Below are 20,167 nucleotides of genomic sequence, written 5' to 3'. Positions count from 1 at the left end.
TGGGACCAGTCCTGGCCTTTTTTTTCAGAAGTGGAAAAGCTGATCCCCAAACTGATACAGAAATGCAAGGGGCTCCAAACAGCCAAAACAATATTGAAAAAGAAAAATAATGTTGGCGGACTCACACTTCCTCATTTCAAGACTTACTACAAAGTTACAGTAACCAAAATAGTGTGGTACTGGCAAGAAAGGAAACGTAGGAGTAAATCTTCATGAACTTGGCTTAGGCAATGGTTTAGATATGACACCAAAAGCACAGTAGCCAAAGTAAAAAAAACAGGTAATTTGGACATTGTGAAAATAAAAACTTTTGTGCTTTAAAGTACACTATCAAGAAAGTGAACAGACAACCCATAGAATGGAGAAAATTTTTGTAAGTCATATATCTGATAAGATTCTAGTATCCAAAATATGTTAAAAAAACTCTTACAACTCAATAACAAAAAGACAAACGACTCAGTTAAAAAATAGGTAAGAGAATTGAATAGATGTTTCTCCAAAGCAGATATGTAAATGGCCAATAAGCACATGACAAGATGTTACATATCATTATTAGAGAAATGCAAATCAAAACCACAAAACACCACTTCACATCCACTAGGATGGCTAGAATCAAAAAGACATAACCAAGTGTTAGGAGAATGTGGAGAAAGTGGAACCCTCCTATATTGCTGTAGCGATACAAAATGGTGCAGCCACTTTGGAAAACAGTCTGGCAGTTTCACAAAAAGTTAAACATAGTGTAACCATGTGACCCAGCAATCCCACTCCTAGGTATACACCCAAGAGAATTCAAAACATATGTCCACACAAAAACTTGTAAATGAATGTTCATAGCAGCATTATTCATAATAGCCAAAAAGCAGGAACAATCCAAATGTCCATCAACTGATGAACGGAAAAACAAATGTGGTATATCCCTACACGGAATATTATTTGGCCATAAAAAGAAATGCAATTCTGATACAAGCTACAATGTGGATGAACCTCGAAAACATGCTCATTGAAAGAAGCCAGTCACAAAAGACCACCTACTGTCCATTCCATCTATGTGAACTGTCCAGAATAGGCAAATCGGTAGACACAGAAGGTGGATTAGTGATTGCCAAAAGCAAGGGGTGGGAGAGGGAGAAATGGGGAAGGACTGCTAACCTGGTTTCTTTTTGGGGTGATGCAAATGTGGAATTAGACAATGATGATGGTTGCAGAAACTTGTGAGTATGCTAAAATTCATTGAATTGTACACTTAAAAGAGCCAATTTTATGGTATGTAAATTAGATTTCAATTAAAGAAGTATGAACTTTTCAAAAAAGAACAAAACAATAAATTGGGAATTAATGTTTCATTTAAAAAAAATCACACCTAGGCCGCCCCCCTGGCTTAGCAGTTAAGTGTGCGCGCTGCGCTGCTGGCGGCCTGGGTTCGGATCCTGGGCGCGCACCAACGCACTGCTTGTCCGGCCATGCTGAGGCGGCATCCCACATACAGCAACTAGAAGGATGTGCATCTATGACATACAACTATCTCCTGGGGCTTTGGGGGGAAAAATAAATAAGTAAATAAAATAAAAAAATAATAAAAAATAAAAAAATCACACCTAATAAGCTTAATTTTAAAAAAGTGTGCTCCTTGTAGGAAAAATTAGAAACACCCCCTTCCCAAAGTAACCACCACCACCCTGTGAACACTTCAGGTACCACTGCCTAACTAATGAGGCTCACACTCTACAGTTGTTTTTGTTACCAGCGGAAAGAATGCTTTCGTCCGCCTCCCCCCTCCACCCCACCCCACACACAAGCTGGCTGAAAGGAAGGAAGGTAATGTTAGCCCTAAAACTGCCAGTCCTTCTCTCTCGAGGACAGGACGTCCTGGCCATCCGGCAAGAACAGGGGTAGCCCAGGTTGGGAAGCAGGCACGGGCGGGGGGGGGGGGGGGGGGGGGGGCAGGACCAGAGACAGGACGAGGAGCTTATTGTAGGGAGTGTGGGGGGCGCGCGGGGGATGCGTGGGCGGGTCAGGGCGGGCGTGGGGCGCGTGGGCGGGGCTCGGGGCCCCGGACAGGGCGTGGAGGCCGCGGGGTGGAGCGTGGAGGGCGTGGGCGCGTGGGCGGGGCGCAGGGCCGCCGACTGGACGTGGGTGCCTCCGGGTGGAGCGTGGCGGGAGCAGGGGCGGGGTGTGAGGGGTGGGCGGGGCGTGGGGCGGGGCCCGGGGGCAGGGGCGGGCCGCCGAGCCGCGGGCGAGTGGGTGCCCAGACGGCGCCGGCCGCACGGGCGGCCCGGGCTCTGTGCTCACGGCGCCCGCGCGCCCCGGCCCCGGCCCCCTCCCCGCCCGGCCATGCCGGCGCCCGTGCCGCCCACCGAGCTGGTGCCGTCGGAGCGCGCCGTGGTGCTGCTGTCGTGCGCGCTCTCCGCGCTCGGCTCGGGCCTGCTGGTGGCCACGCACGCCCTGTGGCCCGACCTGCGCAGCCAGGCGCGGCGCCTGCTGCTCTTCCTGTCGCTGGCCGACCTGCTCTCGGCCGCCGCCTACTTCTACGGGGTGCTGCAGGACTTCACGGGCCCCTCGTGGGACTGCGTGCTGCAGGGCGCGCTCTCCACCTTCGCCAACACCAGCTCCTTCTTCTGGACGGTGGCCATCGCCCTCTACCTGTACCTCAGCATCGTCCGCGCTGCGCGTGGGCCCCGGGCCGGCCGCCTGCTCTGGGCCTTCCACATCGTCAGGTGGGTGGCGGCGGCGCTGCTTCCCCTCGAGCCCCCATCCCCGAGTCCCGTCTGGGCCCTGCCTACTGCCCCTGTGGCCCTCGCGCCCCTGCGGCGCCCGCGCCTTGGTCGGATCCCCGGATGAGCGGCAGGCGGGCAGTGTCATGCCCCGGGGCAGCCCTGGGCCAGGCGGAAGATGCTAGGCTTTTGTGGGACATGGACCTGTCCTGAGCATCGCCGCAGAGGGCACCCCTTTGTGCCTGCCCCAGCCCTAACCTCAGCGAGGTGGGCGCCTCAGCACAGCCGGTTGGAGGGTGGGCCAGAGCTCACCCATCGGAGGCCGGCCCTGGTAGCTTAGAAGCACCTGGAGAGCTGCTGGGCCCCTCGCCTCCTGCTTACTGCGTTCTGGCTGTCTCGGCTGCCCGTGGGAAGAAGCGCCTGGTTCCCAGGCTGGGAGATGAGTTAGGTGGCTGCCCCAGGCTGGAGAGCAGGCAGCTCCCTATCCCAGGGCACAGCAGATGTGGTGCATTCGGCCACTCCCAGGCTGCCGGTCCGTCCAGCCCTCTGCCGAATGCAGTGCCTCAGCTGTAAAATTTACAAAGGACTGTCTTCTTTTTTAATCTTTTCTCATCTCTAGACCTTAGGCCTCAGTCTCTTGTTATCTCTGTTCTAGACGATCTTGACTTTCTTTCTGGAGTTCAGCATCTCTGAAGTTGAGGTCAGTGGAAGAGGCTGGTTGGAAGAGGGCCACCAGCTGCCTGGAGTCTCTGAGAGTAGAGACTTCCTTCCTCACCTAAGGAAGAAGGTTGGCCCTTTCCTGGTGTAATTTCACCATTGGAACATCTGGTGGTGTCCTGTGCTGAACCCAAGGCTTGTAGGGTGAATCTTATAGGGCTTGTTGCCTCTTCTCCCTCCCCCAGATAAGAGCACCAAATGCTGCCCTAATTATAGGTCCTCTCTGTTACATACTTGAGTGCTTTCCAGGGGACTAGGACAGTCAGCACTTTGGTAGAGACAGATCACCTGGGTGTCACAACGGTGAGGTCACAAGCCTGCAAGATTCAGTTGACCTCCAGGTCTCAGAACTGTTGGATGGAGGCCAGCTGGTCCCAGGAAAACTAAATGGCCTGCTTCTCAGCTGTTCAAGACAAAATTTTTGCAAGGAGCCATTTGGACAGTGCTTCAGATGCTGTAGAGACCCGCAGAAAGGGGCCTGCCTTTCCTCCCCTGGCAACATCCCTCTTAACCTCTGTGTCCATTTCAGAGACTTCCTTGGCTGGCTGGTTGGGTGTGGGCAGTGTGTACACCGAGTTCATGTGTACTGGAGAAGGAGCCCAAAACTTTCTTTGAGAGAATCTCTTCTCTTTTTCCCTCTCTTTTTTAAAATATTGAGTACCATATATTTTTTAAGTGATAAAGAGAACCTGGTGCAGCTCCTATAGAAAAGACAAATTTCCTAAGAAGCCTAAGCTGGGTGTTCTTTCTGTTCACTGCTAAGGCTGTTTTCTGTGATGCTTAGGAAAGGCCTCCTAAGAAAGTCTGTGTCCCCTTCTGGCCATAAAAAAGAAGCAAATTGTTCATCTTGTCTCTTGAGTGTGATCCACCTGCCTCTTGAAAGAAAATTACCTGTATCTGAGCTAGAAAGGGACTTGGACAATTTATTCCCTTTCAGAAGTTAGCACTCACTTTGCTTTTCTAAGAGAGTTGGTAAAACCCGTCTAACAGGTTCATCTATTGACCGAGATCCTCCCAGACTATGTTGCTAATGACCTTGCTCAGGACTCTTCAGCGTCTTTCTTGGAAGTATTAGTTATTGTTGCTGAAGGACCTGTTTGGCGTGAGAAATCTCATCTTCAGACATAGGCTACACGGTCATCCGCTTGTTAACTATTTCACTCTACTGATAATCAGTCCTCTTCTTCCGACCTTCCAGTCTTGGAACGCATTTTCACAAAAAGTTGATATCTGTATTCTGTAAAGAGTTTTTATGAATTGATTATTTAAAAAACTGACAGATATCCTGATAAATGGACAAAGGATACATTCAGACAAAATAGTACAAGCAGTTGATGAATATATATGGGAAAAAGTTTAGCCCCATTAATACTCAAAACAATACAAGTTATAACGAGGTACCATATTCTCATTAATTTAGAAGAAAAAAATAGTAAGGCCGAATACTAACATGAAAAATGCCAGTGAAACTGGTATTTTCCTACATAATTATTGTCAATGTAAATTGGAATAATCCACATAAAAAGTATTTGGTTCATACCCCTTGATCCAGTAATCCTATTTATAGGGCCCTAGACTGAGAAGATAATCCAAAATACATGCAGAGCTGGGTGTGCAGAGGAGTTTGTGTGGCACTATTTTCATGGTGAGAATTTGAAAGCAACCTCAATGTCCAAAAAATAGGGGAACAGTAAGTTGTAGACTACACCCCACCCGGAAATGTTATGCAGGCATAGAATACTGGCTGTGAACTTTGTAAATCTATTTTAAATGGTACGATACAATGTTAAGTGAAAAGAGCCTTCTGTAACACTGAATGCAACCATGTAGGGCAGGAGGCTGGAGAGAAAGTGCAGTGACACAAGTTCCCAGAAAGTGCCTGCTGGGCCCCCAGGAGCCCCCTCGAAATGCCGGGCATGGTTCCCTTTACAGAAAGGTGTTTTTTTCCACTGGAGGAGGAGGGCAGCTTAGACTTTATCCTCAGGGAAACCCTATTTCATCACAAGCTGGTCTGGCTCCTGAGGTCTTGCTAAGGCGCATTCCTTAGCTCCTTGATCACCAGTAACCCAAGGGAGTGGGCAGGACAATTACCCTCCAGACTGGCCGCATAGCCAGGTGGGAGGCTCAGGGTTAGAACTCCAGTCTTTTATAATTCCATCTTGACTCTTGGCCTTGACAATAATTTTTTAAATTGAGATAAAATTAGACCGTAATTTAATTTTAACTTTCCAGATTCCGCCCATTATTAACATTTTATCGTGTAAGCTTTATCATCTCCAGTTATTTGTTTTGGACCCATTTAAGAGTAAGTTGCAGACCTCGTGCCCCCGAACCCCTAATCCTTTAGTGCGTATTTCCAAGAGTCTCTTATATAACCACATACACCTTCCAAAAGCAGGAGATGAGCATGGAGCCGTGCTGTTATCTGACTGTGGACGTCATTGAGATTTGTCAGTCTTCTAATAACGTTCTTGGTAGCAAAGGAAGATCTTGGCTTATGTATTGACTTACTTTTCATGTCTCCTTATTCTTCTTCAATCTGGAAGAGTTCTCCTGTCTTTCTTGGTATTTCATGACACTGACTTTTTGGAAAAGTGCAGCCTGTTATTTGGTGGAATGACCTCTGCTCGGGTTGTCTGATGCTTCCTCATGGGTGGGTTCAGGTTCTGCACTTCTGGCAGGAATGTCACAGCAGCGTGTTTTTCTCCTTGCTTCCTCCCCATGACTTGGATTTGTCTCATGGTGATAACGTTGATCACCTGGTTAAGGCATTATCTGCCAGTTCTCCACTGCAGTTACGATTTTTTCTTTTGTAGTTAATACATATTTTGTTGAGATAAATATCCTGTTACTCTTCAGACTTTCACCCAAGAGTTGAGCATCACTGAGTCTGACAGTGTTCTAATGTGAATTTCCTGGTGGTGGTTGCATGTTTAAGGTTGTGTGCGAGTATTCAGTGTTCAGCCCTGTATTAAGAAGTCCGTTTCTACTGTATCCTAGCTGTTGAGGCAGCAGGATGCAGAGGCCCCTATTTCACATCCGTGTGGATGTGTGCCTGACTGTCTATTTACAATACACATGTAGGAAGGGTCTGATAAGCTCGGGCCCAGCGCTGCTGTGGGTAGGGTCAGTTCCCTTCTGATCACATAAGCCAAGTTGGCCTGAAACCATCCCTGTGCACCTGCAGGAGGTGACCTGCCTTTCATAAGCAGTTGTCAGCCCCTCTTCCGCCCCAGGCTGATGGACTTCTTCTGGGGGAAGCCAGGGCAGGGCAGAACCATCCCCCCACCTGCACACCCCGGGCCACTGCTGTGCCAGGCATCAGCCAATGTGTCCTGTGAGTATGGGGGGAAGGCCGGGCTGAGGGGTGCGTCATCTCGCCTGTCAGAAGTAAGGGTCCTGGCCAAGCTGACCACGTCTGGAAGTCTTAGGATTTCCTCCGACTCTGCTGAGGTGGGAGTGGGTGTGGGCATGACCCCTGGCAGGGATGGGTCCTGTGCCCCGGCCCATGGGCACTCCCACCCTCTAGAGTTGGCTTGGGAGTTCCCGAGGAGGAGGGTCTGTGGCATCGCAGGGTCACCCTGCTGTGGGGAGTGGGGAGTTCCAACGTAGAGAAAAGGGGAACCGTGACCCTGAAAGAGAAGGTCCTCTGAGCTCTCTCATCAGAAAGCAGCTCACTGTGGGGCCTAGTGACGCGGCTGCAGGCAGAACTGACGGTCCCTGGACAGGCCCCTCTGAATGAGGGGTGGGCGCGGTGGCTGCATGAACAGCACCCCACGTTGGTCAGTGCTCCCCAAAATATCACGAGGTGAACTTTCATTTGTTCCCCCAAAAGTTTTGAGGGCAGTGCCGTGGAGCCAGTTCTCTGCATTTGGGTGTTCACGGGAAGCCGGCTGTAGCCCCAGGGGCTGAGAGCAGTGGCTGCCCCTTGACCCTTGTGCCAGGGCAAGGTCAGATTCTGCCCGTCCTCACCCTGGGCCCCCTTGGCCCAGCCCCAGGGGTGCAGAGAGCATCTCTGAGCGCTGCAGGATGGCTCCTCGGTGCCCACCAGAACCGGGGCTGCAGCAAGCGTGCTCGGCTTTGTGTGTTCAAAAGTGCTTTTGGACACCTCCCCCTTCTGTGGCCAGAGCTGCAGAGTGACCTCGTCGTGGCCTGGCCAGTGGCTGACTCCCTGCACTCCTCCCACGGCCGGCCCCTCTGCCCCCCACCTAACAATAAGTGGCCATTGTTCCTAGAGGGGACCTCCAGGCGGCCGTGGCCTTGTGATTCTTCCACCAGGCTGAGCCCTCTGCAGCTGCACCTCCCTCCGGCGCTCTGTCCTGCTCCCAGGAGCTTTCTAAATCGGCACATTGTTGCCTGATAGTTTTGTTCTCAGAGCGTTTTTTGAGTTATGTTCACATTCAAGGTTTTCATAGGCCGCATGACACATGGACCAGGCACTGCTGTCCTGCCAGCAGAAGAGGGAGAAGACCTCTTTGTTTCCTTCCCAGTAGGTGCCAGTTTCCCCGCCACAAATCTGTGGGAACGCTGAGGTTTTGGGGGAGGGAAAGTGCAGGAATCCAATGGTGCGGGCAAATGACTGAGCAGAGCGTGCACCCCTGGGTGCAGTGGTGGGGAGGGTATTCCCGTTGGTGTGTGAAGTGGAGGTGGCTCTCGTCAGCAGGTGTCCCCCTCCCTGATCTGGTGGGAGAGGTTTCAGAAGATGCCCAGTTGGGCGGAGCAGGGAATTCCAAGGGAAACCCAGAGCATCGCTGTTCTGGGCACAGGCCGCCTGCTCGCGGTCGTCTGACAAATGCCAGGGAATTCGGGTGTCAGAGATGGCTTACTCACCTCCTGGCTAATCCTGTGCCACTTCTAGTTCCACTTCTCTGGAGGAGATTTAAAAAGAAAAAGGATGCCAGGTTCAGAGAACAGCTAAACTTATGACAAATCCGAATGGCTTTTGGTTAGTTTACCCCTCCCCTAAGCTCCCCTGCCCAGCTCTGCCAGTCCTGGGTCGGGTAGGGGGGCATTTCCCATTCATCCCTTCTCCTCTGGGAGGGGGCCCCAGGGCCTGGCCTATGATCCCTTGCCCAGAGCTTGTCCCTCCTCCCATAGTTTGTAGAAAACCTCTGTGTTAGTTTCCTGGGTCTGCCCTAACCAAGTGCCACAGACAGGGTGGCTTAAACAACAGAAATCGATTTTCTCACAGCCCTGGAGGCTGGAAGTCTGAGATCAAGGTGTTGGCAGGGTTGGTTTCTTCTGAGTCCTCTCTTCTTGGTGTGTAGATGGCTGTCTACACTGTGTGTCTTCACATGGTCATCTCGCTGTGTGTGTTTGTCCTAATTTCCTCCTCTTAGGACACCAGTCATATTGGATTAGGGCCCACCCTAACGGCCTCATTTTACCTTAATCACCTCTTTAAAGGCCTTCTCTCTAAATACAGTCACATTCTGAGTTACTGGGGGTTAGAACTTAAACATATGAGTTTTGGGAGACACAACTCAACCTGTAACAGCCTCCAGGTGGGGAAGAAGCCAACTTGGAATCTGGTCTCGGTTTCCAGGCAAACCCACATGGGAGCTGGGCCCGGGCACTGCTGGGAGAAGCTGTTGGTGCCCCTCCAAGTGGGGGATTCTGCTCAGAGTGTGGTCTTCAGGCTCCCTCCAGCTAGGAGACCCCAACTCTGCTTCACCTCAGCCTCAGAGTCCCAGATTTGGAGAGAAGGGACCTTATCGGTCACCTTCCTTGGTCACGTCCCTCCCCCAGAGCCTTTCAGAGCATCCCCTGCACATGGTCATGTGGTGTCTCCGGGGAAGCTGCCAGGTCAGCTCTCAGTTTTAGGATTGAGCAGGACACCCTGCCCTTTCCTCCGGCCGCCTAACCCCTTCTCTGCCAGCAGGACCTCATCAAGAGTCTGTAAACATTCGAGGATAGCTTAAGACCCAGCGTCTCCTTACGTGCCCAGCTCTGGTGCCAACTTCGCAATTTTAGGGGCTTTTTTTGGGGGGGTTCATATTGGCTTACAACACTGTGTAAATTTCAGGTGTACATCACTGTATTTCGGTTTCTTTATAGACTGCATTGTGTTCACCAACGGTCCAGTTTTTATCTGTCACCATACACCTGTGCCCCATTACCCCTTTCGCCCTCCTCCCACCCCTTTCTCCTCTCGTAACCACTAATCTGTTCTCCTTATCTGTGTGTTTATCTTCCACATATGAGTGAAATCATACGGTATTTGTCTTTGTCTGATTTATTTCACTCAGAAAAATACCCTCAGGGTCCATCTGTGTTGTTGCAAATGACACGATCTTGTTTGTTTTATGGCTGAGTAGTATTCCACACAATCTCAGGTTTAGGATGTGGATTGCAGGTGGCCACACGGAGGCAGGACAGTTCACTGGCAGTTCTGAACCGCCCACATCTGGGCATCAGGGCGACCCCTCTGACCACACGAGTTTCTAGGTCACAATCGACTAAAGCCCTTGGTCTTTTTCACATGTGCTGTTATTAAGCTATGTCTAATTTGTTCTGATTTTGTTTAGTTTTGGATGGCTTATTTTTTTGGAGGGATAAAAAACTATTACGTGATACATGTCAGAAATTGGAAGTATACATTTCTGGAAAGCAGGAATTAGGGCACACATGTCATTCCAAATTCACACCACCTACAGCCAAAGTTGGCCACCTGACCAGAGAACAGCTCGGCTTGTCTGCGGTTGCCCAGAATACCTGCCTTCTCCTCACTCTGTAGATCAGAACCTGGGGGATCTTCAGCTCCCTATCCTTTTCGTCCTCTGTCCAGCGGTGTTCTGGAGCCAACTTGTAAGACCAGATTGTTAAATTTTAGGGCATTTTGTGAGCTGATTGTTAAATACAACCATTAATGAAAATTACAGTATATAAACTTACAGTTATATTAAAAACAAAAGTAGTAAAAATACTCAAAATTATTACGTCCTAATTATTTTACTATCATCTGTGCACTTGAGGTCATTTGCATTTGTTGTGTCTGTGTGATGGAAATACTATTTGATGGTGTGCTACTGTGCATTGCTTCCCAAATGTTGGTGGCTTGAAATTGGCGATGGTGGGAATATTTACACCATGGAAATTGGCAGACACTACAAATGGGGGCTTGATTCATTGGTTTGTTGATTGTAGAGCAGAAGTCAGCAAACTTTTCCTGTAAAGAACCAGATAGTAAGTATTTTCACCTTTGCAGGCCATATGATCTCTGTTGTAACTGCCTAGCTCTGCTGTTGTAACTTGAAAGCAGCCACAGACAATATATAAATGAACAAGTGTGGCTGTGTTGCAATAAAACTTTATTTTAAAAAACAGACCTTGGGCCGGATTTGGCCTGAGGGCCATAGTTTGCTGGACCCCTGATCTAGACTTCAAAAAGTGATGGAGAAAATGTTAATAGTAAAGATGAGACAAGTGTTACTTGTCTCTGAACTTAAGCTGAGGTGGCAGCCATAGGGGCAGGCAGGAAGCCAGGTATTTGAGGAGCAGGTGATGAGAAGTTTCACGGAGCAAAAGAAAAAGAAGAGAAATATTCTTCTGGTGTTGGAAAATTACGTGATCCCCCAGAGAAGTTGCTCATGTCACTGTCGAGCCAGTGCAGTTCCAGCATTCGTCTTGTCCCCTGTGTCTTCCTTATTTCACTTTCATCTGACTTGTTAAGGAAAATGAAAATGTCAACCAACCCCATGTCATAGAACTACCCTCATTTGCTAATTGCAACCATAGATTGGCTGCAGGTGCCAAAGTTTAGCAACAATCAACACAACCATTCTGTGAGAATTAATTGGCTATATGCAATTTACAATGAGGAGTATTATGTATTATTATTTACAAATTGTGTGCTTCACATCTTTTATATCAGTAAAATTTATAATCACTTTATATGTGTGTGTATACATACATAACACATTTTTTCCAGAGAGCCAGTTGTTAGCCATTACCAGCACACCAGGGCCCGTGTCCATGAGTTATGAGTCTGGCTGAGCCTGCTTTGTGGGATTATTAGACTGTCCCTCCCACTCCATTCCCACCGGCTCCCTGATATTATCTCTTCTTGCCACCTCCCATTTGAACACCTCCCCACCATACCTGCCTTCTGTGCTTAAGTTCAGTGACTCGGATTGATCAAACCCACATTCTTAATTCTTTCAAAGCCCTCTTCCTGTTTGGTCTTCTTTCTGGGTATTTCTCAACACAAACTCAGCGCGGGGCACACCCCAGTAATACAGAGGAGATACATCACTTTGTAACTTTAGTACAACAAACCTAAAGTTACAGAGCGTGGGTCTGTCGCTGTGTGGTCCCAGGTTTCCTGGAAGGGCCGTGGGATGCTGAGGAGGGCAAGGGGCGGGGCGCTGCCCGTACTCGGGTGCCTTCCTCCCACCGCGCCCTGCCTGGTCCTGCCTTCCAGCCTGAATGGGAGTCCTCAGCTCCAGTCCAGCCTCCTTCAGGGGCACTGTCCCCACACACTGCTTTCCCGCTTCCCACAAGTCCTTGGAGGAACCTTGTAAACCATAAAGTGGTGAGAAAACACATATATCTTCAGGATGGCAGTGTCAGCACTTTAAAAGCCTTTTGCTGGGGCTGGCCCTGTGGCGTAGCAGTTAAATGCACGCGCTCCACTGCTGGCGGCCCAGGTTCGGATCCCAGGTGTGCACCGATGGACTGCTTGTCAGGCCATGCTGTGGCAGCATCCCATATAAAGTGGAGGAAGATGGGCACGGATGTTAGCCCAGGGCCAGTCTTCCTCAGCAAAAAGAGGAGGATTGGGGGCCAGTCCCATGGCTTAGCGGTTAAGTGCGTGCGCTCCACTGCTGGCGGCCCGGGTTCGGATCCCGAGTTCGCACCGATGCACCGCTTCTCCGGCCATGCTGAGACCGCGTCCCACATACAGCAACTAGAAGAATGTGCAACTATGACATACAACTATCTACTGGGGCTTTGGGGGAAAAAAAAATAAATAAATAAAAGAGGAGGATTGGCATGGATGTTAGCTCAGGGCTGGTCTTCCTCACACACACACACACAAAAGCCTTTTACCTGCTTTTCCCTGTGGTGAAAATTTAAGGAGTAAGTTGGAGAAAGCTGTCTCAGTCTCAGAATGGCTCAAACTTCATTCATTCATTCAGCAGGCCCTTGTTTTGCCCCCAGCGCGTGCCGGGTGCTGTTCTAGATGCCGAGATAGAGCGTGAACCCACATGGCCTCGCCCTTGTGAAGTTCAGAGCTGTGACGTACCTTGTCCTAAAATCTCAGGATGGCATAGGTTTTAAAACGATGACCCTTTGTTACAACAAAACAGTTTGACACTAATATATATTAACTTACCAGATAAATAACTTTGCCTAGAACAAGCGTTTAAAATGGACACACTCCTGAGTGTAACTTGGTGCCTTTCTTGTAACTCTTTAGCTTTGGCGGGGTTTTGCCCCTTCTGTGCCCTTGTGACTTTGAGGAGGACATGCTGCCTCCACCTCCCAGCTGTCGGGGAAGCAGACACTGAGGGCGCGGGTGACTGTCCCCTTGCCCTCCTGTCCATCCCTGTGGAGGCCGGCAAGGGGCGAGGGGCAGGTTGCCCCGAGAGCGTCCAGGCCAGGGGCTTGGCTTTCTCCCTTCCCCGCCATCCCCACCCTGCATCCTCCACAGCCCAGCAGCCCTGGGAGAAACAGCACTTCTGGCCTCGTTTTGACAACAGACTGATGTGTGACAGTGCTCTCATCCCTGCTCCACGACTGTCTTCAGAAAGAGCTGACCTCCCTTACACAGGACCCTCCAAGTACCACTGATTTCTGAGCTAAATATTTCACTGACGACACTGCCCTGTTTACATACTGCTTGTCTTCCAGGCGACTGACCTAGGACACAGGCCCGTGTGTCCTGTTCCTGGAGCAGAAACTGCACGGGCCTCACGCGTGTCTGGTGCCTGCACCACAGGCCCAAATCCTGGGACGGCAGGACAGCAGGGGTCGCAGACACTGACACGCCCAGTCCTGGGCACTGGACGTACACTAATCACCTTATTCTCCTGATGACCGACGATCATGTTCCGCTGTAGGCACTCTTATCACCCCCACTTTGCAGAGAGAAACACTGATGTCCTCAGGCCAGGTTGGGGAGAGCGAGGCTTGGACCCTGCCCGTGCATCTCAGTCCCAGCTCTTCATCACCCTGCTGTGCCACCACGTAGCTTCTCTGTGTCCCCCTGACCGATTTAAAATGCCTTGCAGGGAGACTGGGCAGGGACCACTGGGAGGGGCCTTGGGGCTCGGCTCTAGTCATGACTGTGTTGCTGTCAGGGTAAACTCTAGAAAAGTCAGCCCAGCACTGCCCTGAGGGAGGGCCCCTGCTTTGGGCTGTATGCTTTAGAGGGCCCCCTTTGACCCTTGCCAGGGGACAACCCCGACCCCCGGAGCAAGGAAGCCTCAGGACCAAGGAGATGTGTCCACCCAAAGCCCGTGTTCCCTCTTCTAGATCCTTTTCCTGGCACGTGGGCTCCTGGAATTCTCTGCCCCGACAACCCCAAGCCACCAGTGTATGCACCCCTAGACCTTGCCTGGTCATGGGGGACTGACTGCAGGGTGTGTGGATGAGGCATGGATAGGGGGCCGGTGTTTGCGCGCTGGCACACAGGCCCCTCGGGGCAGGAAGGAGCGGCCCTCTCTGTGCCCCAGTGTTCCAGCACCAGTCTCCAAGGAGCTCAGCAATTCTGAATTAGGACCCGGCCTCTTGGGGCCGGCCCAGTGGCATGGTGGTTAAGTTTGCACGCTCCACTTCAGTGGCCTGGGGTTCGCAGGTTCAGATCCCGGGCGTGGACTTATGCACCACTTGTCAAGCCATGCTGCGGCAGCGTCCCATATATAAAAAGTAGAGGAAGATGGGCACAGATGTTAGGTCAGCAACAATCTTCCTCAAGCAAAATGGGGAGGATTGGCAACAGATGTTGGCTCAAGGCCGATCTTCCTCACCCCCCCCCCAAAAAAAAAAGAACCCAACTTCTGGGCATTGGAAGGGTGTGTCTGTCCAGGCAGGAGGCCAGGACGTCCCCTGTGTCCTCTTACTCGGGCTCCGAGGGGTTAGGGTGGGCTTGGCGGGGTTCGGGCAGAGCAGGGCTGTGTTGGGGGAGTTGAGGACTCTGCCCCTTTTTCTCCAGGGACACCCTCTGATCCAGGTTTCGGACAGCACTGCTCTCCTTGTCTACCGGGTGGCCCGCTCATCGCACCCATGCTGGCTTTGCTGGGAGTCGGGGCCTGACCTCTCTGCTCCTATTTGCTCCTAATTCCTCAGCTGGGGGGTTCCGCTGGCCATCACCGTGGCAGCTGTCTTTCTAAAGAAGATCGGCTACGACTTCTCGGACGTGTCCGTGGGCTGGTGCTGGATCGACCTGGAGGCGGAGGACCGCGTCCTGTGGATGCTGCTGACCGGGAAGCTGTGGGAGATGCTGGCCTACATCACGCTGCCCGTGCTCTACCTGCTCATCCGGAAGCACATAAACAGAGCGGTAGGTGCCACAGCCACCCTCAGGCCCCAGCCCAGAGCTCTGTGTGGCCACTGTGCCGGTGTCCCGGCCTCGGGGTCGGCCACCTTAGGCTGTCACTCTGGGGGCAGAACTAGTAACAGGCCAGAGTGACCGAGGGCTTGCAAATGTGTCAGGCACAGTGCCGTAGATAGAACACACGCATCATAGGTTGTCTGGTTTAATCACGCAGCCCTGTCAGGGGTGGGTCCTGTTACCCCTCTGATTGTGGATGAGGAAACGGGGGCTCACAGAGCCTAAGGGGCTCCCCAAACTCGCCTAGCTCCTGAGGAGGGATCTGCTGTGGAATCCAGGAAGCTGCGGGCTCAGCCTGTGTCCCGGCCACAGCCCTCTGCTGCCCCCTCCTGGACAGACCGCTGTGGTCGCTCAGCCTCAAGAGGAATTTGAGCAGAGTCCCAATGGAACTGACCTGGGCTGCTGCTGGGAGGGGAGGCCAGGGAATTTCATAATCAGTGATACCAATAACTCTCCTCATTGTCCTTGATGATTAAAATTATATCTAAACGATAGATTTTTCAGGCTCTCAGGAATTCATAAACCAATAGGCTGGGCTGGCCAGAAATTCTAGGAAAGAATGGTTTTCCTCCACCAATCTGGCCAGTTTTTTTCTTGTTCTTGACTAGCAGTTATGCAAATGTAAAGTATGGGCTTTCCCCAGCTGCAAACTGCTACAAGCAAGCCTCGGATTAACCCATCGTTGAGCCACTCGGTCGTTTAGTCAGTACACTTTTGTTGAGCCTCTGCACACACAAAGCTCTGTGTGGCGATGGTGAGAACTCAGACTGGACCAGTGGCTGGAGCAGTCAGGTAGGTTCACAGGAAAGCTCTGAAAACAGACTACCAAGCTTATCCTGAGGGTGGCTAGGGCCCTGAGTTGCAACGCTGAGATTGTAGGAGAGTGTGTCCCCATCTTTCAGGGCATCCTGTTGGCTCAGCAGCCGTTTCCGGGTTTGTCAGGTACTCCGCACAGCTGTGACGCCTGATCCCCACCGTGTGCTCCCATCTGTGTCTTCTCAGTAGAGACTTCTGGTTCCCCTTTTACTCAGAAATTCAACTAATGCTCACCCCTCCCCGCCGCCCCTTCTGGATCAGCTGGCATCGTGGGCCCAGAGCCCCCAGGGCTCACACTTGGTCTGAAGCCCTCTTTGTCTGCTTCTGTTCTTCTAGTTGGTCTCCTGCCTGGGCCGGAGCACCTTTTCACCTCCTCCTCTTCCCACTGCCCTGGGAAGGTCCTGGGCTCCCTGAACTCCACCAGGCTCTGCCCAGGATGCCCCTCTGGAGCCGCCCTTCTGTGTGTCTGTCTGCTTCCTTCCTGTAGCCGGGCAGGAAGCATGGGTTCTCTTTTACAGCTCCACAAGTGTTACCAGAAAAAAGAAAGAAGGGTGGGCAGGGGCTGAAGACAGTGTTCCCTGCCTCTAGCTCAGAAGGAGAGCTAAAATTTAGTGAGCTGGAGGAGCTTCCTTCTGAAGAGCAGCCGGCCAGGAGCCCTAGCTGGCGTCCAGCTTTACCCCCACCCTGCATGGCTCCCACTGGGTTCTGGAGGGGTGGTGGGCGCACGGCTCGCTGGGCTGCTGCTGAAGGCTCCGGGGAGGGGGCGGGTGCTCTGAGCAGGTGAGTTGCAGCAGCTTTGGGGCCCAGAGATGCCAAGATGTGTGTGGCCTCTCCCCTCCTCTGGGCCTTCAGTGTCTCTGACACAGGACCAGGCTCAAAAACGCATCTGTTATGAGTAGTTTCATCTATTTTTACAAACTCAGTTGCTTTCTGAGAGTGGGGCGTCCCCCTTCCTCTCACTGCAGGGCATCCCCAGGGGCAGGGAAGCCAAAGCTGGTGTCTGCTGGCCTTTTCTTCCTGCCCCAGCTTTGGATGGAGCCCCTCCTGTGGGGCAGGCCGGTGGGGACACAGCAGGCCTTTGCCCCGGGGCAGCTTGTACTCTGGAGGGGGAGGGGCATCACGAGCAATAGGCCTGATAAACAAGGATGAATGATGTCTAGGAAGAATGATAAGAGCTAAGAAAAACAGACAAAAATAGAGAGCTGGATATGGGGATGGGACTACCTGGGAAACGCCTTTGCAGTTTAACTAGGGTTGTCAGGATAGGCTTTATCCAGAAGGCGACAAAGACTTGAAGAGGGTGAGTGAGTGAGCCACGTAGATGCACAGAGAAGAGCACTCCAAAGAGAGGGACCAGCTCGTCGTGTAAAGGCCCTGGGGTGGGGTGTGCCTGGCATGTTTGGGGCATAATGAGGAGGCCTGTGTGGCGGAAGTAAACAAGGAGGAAAGCAGGAGGAAGGAGGTCAGAGCTGACCGGGGTTGGGGACGTTGTACGGGATGGTGGAAGGGGAGCCACCGGGAGCTTTGAGTAGAAGACTGGCTTGATCCGACTTAGGTCTTCCAGGAGCCGGGCTGCTTTTTTTTTTTTTTTTGTGAGGAAGATCAGCCCTGAGCTAACATCCGTGCCAATCCTCCTCTATTTTGCTGAGGAAGACTGGCCCTGGGCTAACATCCGTGCCTATCTTCCTCTACTTTATATGCGATGCCGCCACAGCATGGCCTGACAAGCGATGCCTCGGTGCGCAACCGGGATCCGAACCCAGGCCCCCAGTAGCGGAGCATGTGCACTTAACCGGAGCCATGCTGCTTTTGTGCTGAGAGTAAAACTGTAGTGGGGAGGGGGTTGGGTGGTAAGGCGGCGGGGGGAGACCAGTTAAGAGGCAGTTGCCGCTACCCAGAGAAGTGGTGATGGTGCTTGGCGCGAGCTGGTGGCAGCGGCAGTGGACAGAACATCCAGACTCTGGATCTCTGTTGAAGGTAGAGTCCGGAGAACTAGCCTGTGCATGGGGCTGTAGCAAAAAGAGGGGAATCAGAGGCGACTCCCAAGGTTTTGGCCTGGACAGCTGGGAGGATGGCATTTCCATTAGCTGAGATCAGGAAGGGCAGTAGGCTTGGGGGTTGAGATTGGGCGTTCCGTTTTTTTTTTTTTTTTTTTTTAAAGATTTTATTTATTTTATTTTTTCCCCCCAAAGCCCCAGTAGATAGTTGTATGTCACAGCTGCACATCCTTCTAGTTGCTGTATGTGGGACTCAGCCCCAGGATGGACGGAGAAGTGGTGCCTCGATGCGCAACTGGGATCCGAACCGGGGCCACCAGCATCGCAGCGCGCGCACTTAACCACCAAGCCACAGGGCCGGCCCAGGGCGTTCCGTTTTTGACATGAGAAATTTCAGACGTGTTGTAGACATCCGTGTGGAGACGTGGAGCAGGCATGGATCAGGGAGACGGGAGTTCAGGAGAAGGATCCGGGCTCCAGGTGGGAACCTGGGGCTCCGGTGTCCAGGTCGAAAGGCACTGCACACGTCACCTCCTCCTCCTCCAGCTAGTCCAAGTCCCTGGGAAGACAGGCAGCCCCTTGGCTCACGTCTGTTGTCTGTTCTCCGTGTTCCCTGCACAGCACGAGGCGCTCTCTGAGTACCGGCCCATCGTCTCCGAGGCACACCAGCTTCAGCGCCACACCTCTGTAGCCGATAAGAAGCTGGTCCTCATCCCACTCATCTTCATTTTCCTCCGGGTCTGGAGCACCGTGCGATTCGTCCTGACCCTCTGTGGCTCCCCGGCGGTGCGGACGCCAGTGCTGGTCGTTCTGCATGTAGGTCTGCCCTCCCTGGCCCTTGCTGTTGCCAGCGGCAGGGAGAGATCCCTTCCCCCAGCAGCGTGGGTGCATCCCAACTGGGGATCCACTCAGCTCCCCTCTGCCTTCCTCCCTACCCAAGACAGGTGGAGGGTCACTGTGGCTCTAGCACAACCCAGGGGCATCGAGGTGCTCTCCAGTGGCCTAGGAGTAGCCCCAGGAGAGTTGACTGATCCTGGGTCCTTCCCAACCTGGAAGACCTAGAGACAGGTCTGTGCCAGGCATGCAAGTTCAGGCCTGCCCAGAGCTCTGCCAAAGGCCCACGTGGCCAAGGTCATTGCAGACCAGGCTCAAGGGGAGAAGGACAAGTCTGTGGGGTGCGCAGCACTTCCTAGCCTCCTTGCTTGTGTTGGTAGGAGCACCCCAGCCCCGGCACCCATGCCTCTTCTTTTCTCCTTCACAGGGTATCGGGAACACATTTCAGGGAGGCGCCAACTGCATCATGTTCGTCCTCTGCACCCGCGCCGTCCGAACTCGGCTCTTCTCTCTCTGCTGCCGCTGCTCTTCCCAGCCTTCCGCTGAGAGCTCGGCTGGCCCGCCCCAGGCTCCTGCGCCCTCCAAGACGGGAGAACCGCAGGGCCCCAGACGGACCCCAGATGAACTTCCGAGCACCTGAGCTCTTCTCTTCCTAGTTCTTGCATAGGTGCTGCCTACCTGGGGACAGGCGGTCTCTGAGTCCCTGCCGCCAGAGCGGCTGGATGTCTGCTGCACTGTAACCTCCCGCCATGGAGGCTCTTGCCCCCTGGCGGGGGCAGCCGCAAACTCAGCTTCTTCTACCTCCTAGAGCCTCCGGCGGCCCGTCTCCTCACAGCCGCGTCCCACTGCACTTGGGGTGTTTGTTTGCGTGAGGGTTGGCAGTGAGAGTCAGGGAAACCAGGGGTCTGTGGTCACTGCCAGGTTGCCTCATGGTCCAGTGGTCGTTGGCCTCTTGACCACACAGCACTGTTTACAATTTGAGGGACCCACTCCTGTGGGAAAAGCATGAAGAGAGACATACGCTGTGCCCCCATCCTAAATAAAATGTCAGGGTACCAGAGTATCCCCCACCTAGAAACCATGGAGCAGATTCCTGGCTTGTCAGGGCATTGAGATTCCCTGGAGAGCCAGGCTTTCCTTGGATAGCTTTGCTGGTCAACAAAAGAACCAGGCAGAAGGTTCCCTCACGGTTTTCTGGTGACCACCGTGAGCACAGCCCAACACAGCTGCTCAGGGCCGCCAGTGGAGCCTCCCCATCCCCTGTGGGGTGTCAACCCTGGACAGAAATTGTGTTTGAGTTTCAAGCCCAGGCCGGTCAGTTAAAATTCACGCTCCCTCCCCCAGTGCAAGGCTGGAGCAAGGACAAGAGGAGGCCGCTGCGGGGAGTCCCTGCGGACGCCCCACTGTCTCTTGGGTCTGCGTGTGGAGACTGAAAGGAGGGTCAGTTGGGAGGGGACCTGGCTCATTCACTTCCTAATTTATGTTTTATAGGCAAGGTGACCAGAGAGTTAGTGAATGATCCAAATGCTGAT

At 52.5% G+C, this 20,167-nt stretch overlaps 1 protein-coding gene across 2 annotated transcripts; it reads left to right on the top strand.

Annotated features, from left to right (window-relative positions):
• Positions 1–2,271: 2,271 nt before the first annotated feature.
• Positions 2,272–19,800, top strand: GPR157 (G protein-coupled receptor 157). Of its 2 annotated transcripts, XM_058552828.1 has the most exons (4): positions 2,272–2,717; positions 14,724–14,937; positions 18,423–18,617; positions 19,063–19,800. In XM_058552828.1, exons 1-4 carry the CDS (start codon positions 2,335–2,337, stop codon positions 19,273–19,275), a joined length of 1,005 nt encoding a protein of 334 aa, XP_058408811.1. In that variant the 5' UTR covers positions 2,272–2,334; the 3' UTR covers positions 19,276–19,800. The 2 variants fall into 2 exon arrangements, with proteins under 2 accessions (XP_058408811.1, XP_058408812.1); XM_058552829.1 differs by lacking the exon at positions 18,423–18,617.
• The last annotated feature ends 367 nt before the right edge of the window (positions 19,801–20,167 follow it).

The sequence above is a fragment of the Diceros bicornis genome, chromosome 13, assembly GCF_020826845.1.
Source record: "Diceros bicornis minor isolate mBicDic1 chromosome 13, mDicBic1.mat.cur, whole genome shotgun sequence".
In the NCBI taxonomy this organism is placed as follows: domain Eukaryota; kingdom Metazoa; phylum Chordata; class Mammalia; order Perissodactyla; family Rhinocerotidae; genus Diceros; species Diceros bicornis.
The sequence above is the reverse complement of the archived record's forward strand: the minus strand, read 5'-3'. Positions and strand labels throughout refer to the sequence as shown.

Excerpts from the sequence above, each read along its gene's own strand:
- GPR157 (XM_058552828.1), top strand. The coding sequence starts at position 2,335 with ATGCCGGCGCCCGTGCCGCCCACCGAGCTGGTGCCGTCGGAGCGCGCC. Across the intron at positions 14,938-18,422 it reads GGAAGCACATAAACAGAGCG|CACGAGGCGCTCTCTGAGTA; the intron begins GTAGGTGCCACA and ends TTCCCTGCACAG. Across the intron at positions 18,618-19,062 it reads CAGTGCTGGTCGTTCTGCAT|GGTATCGGGAACACATTTCA; the intron begins GTAGGTCTGCCC and ends TCTCCTTCACAG.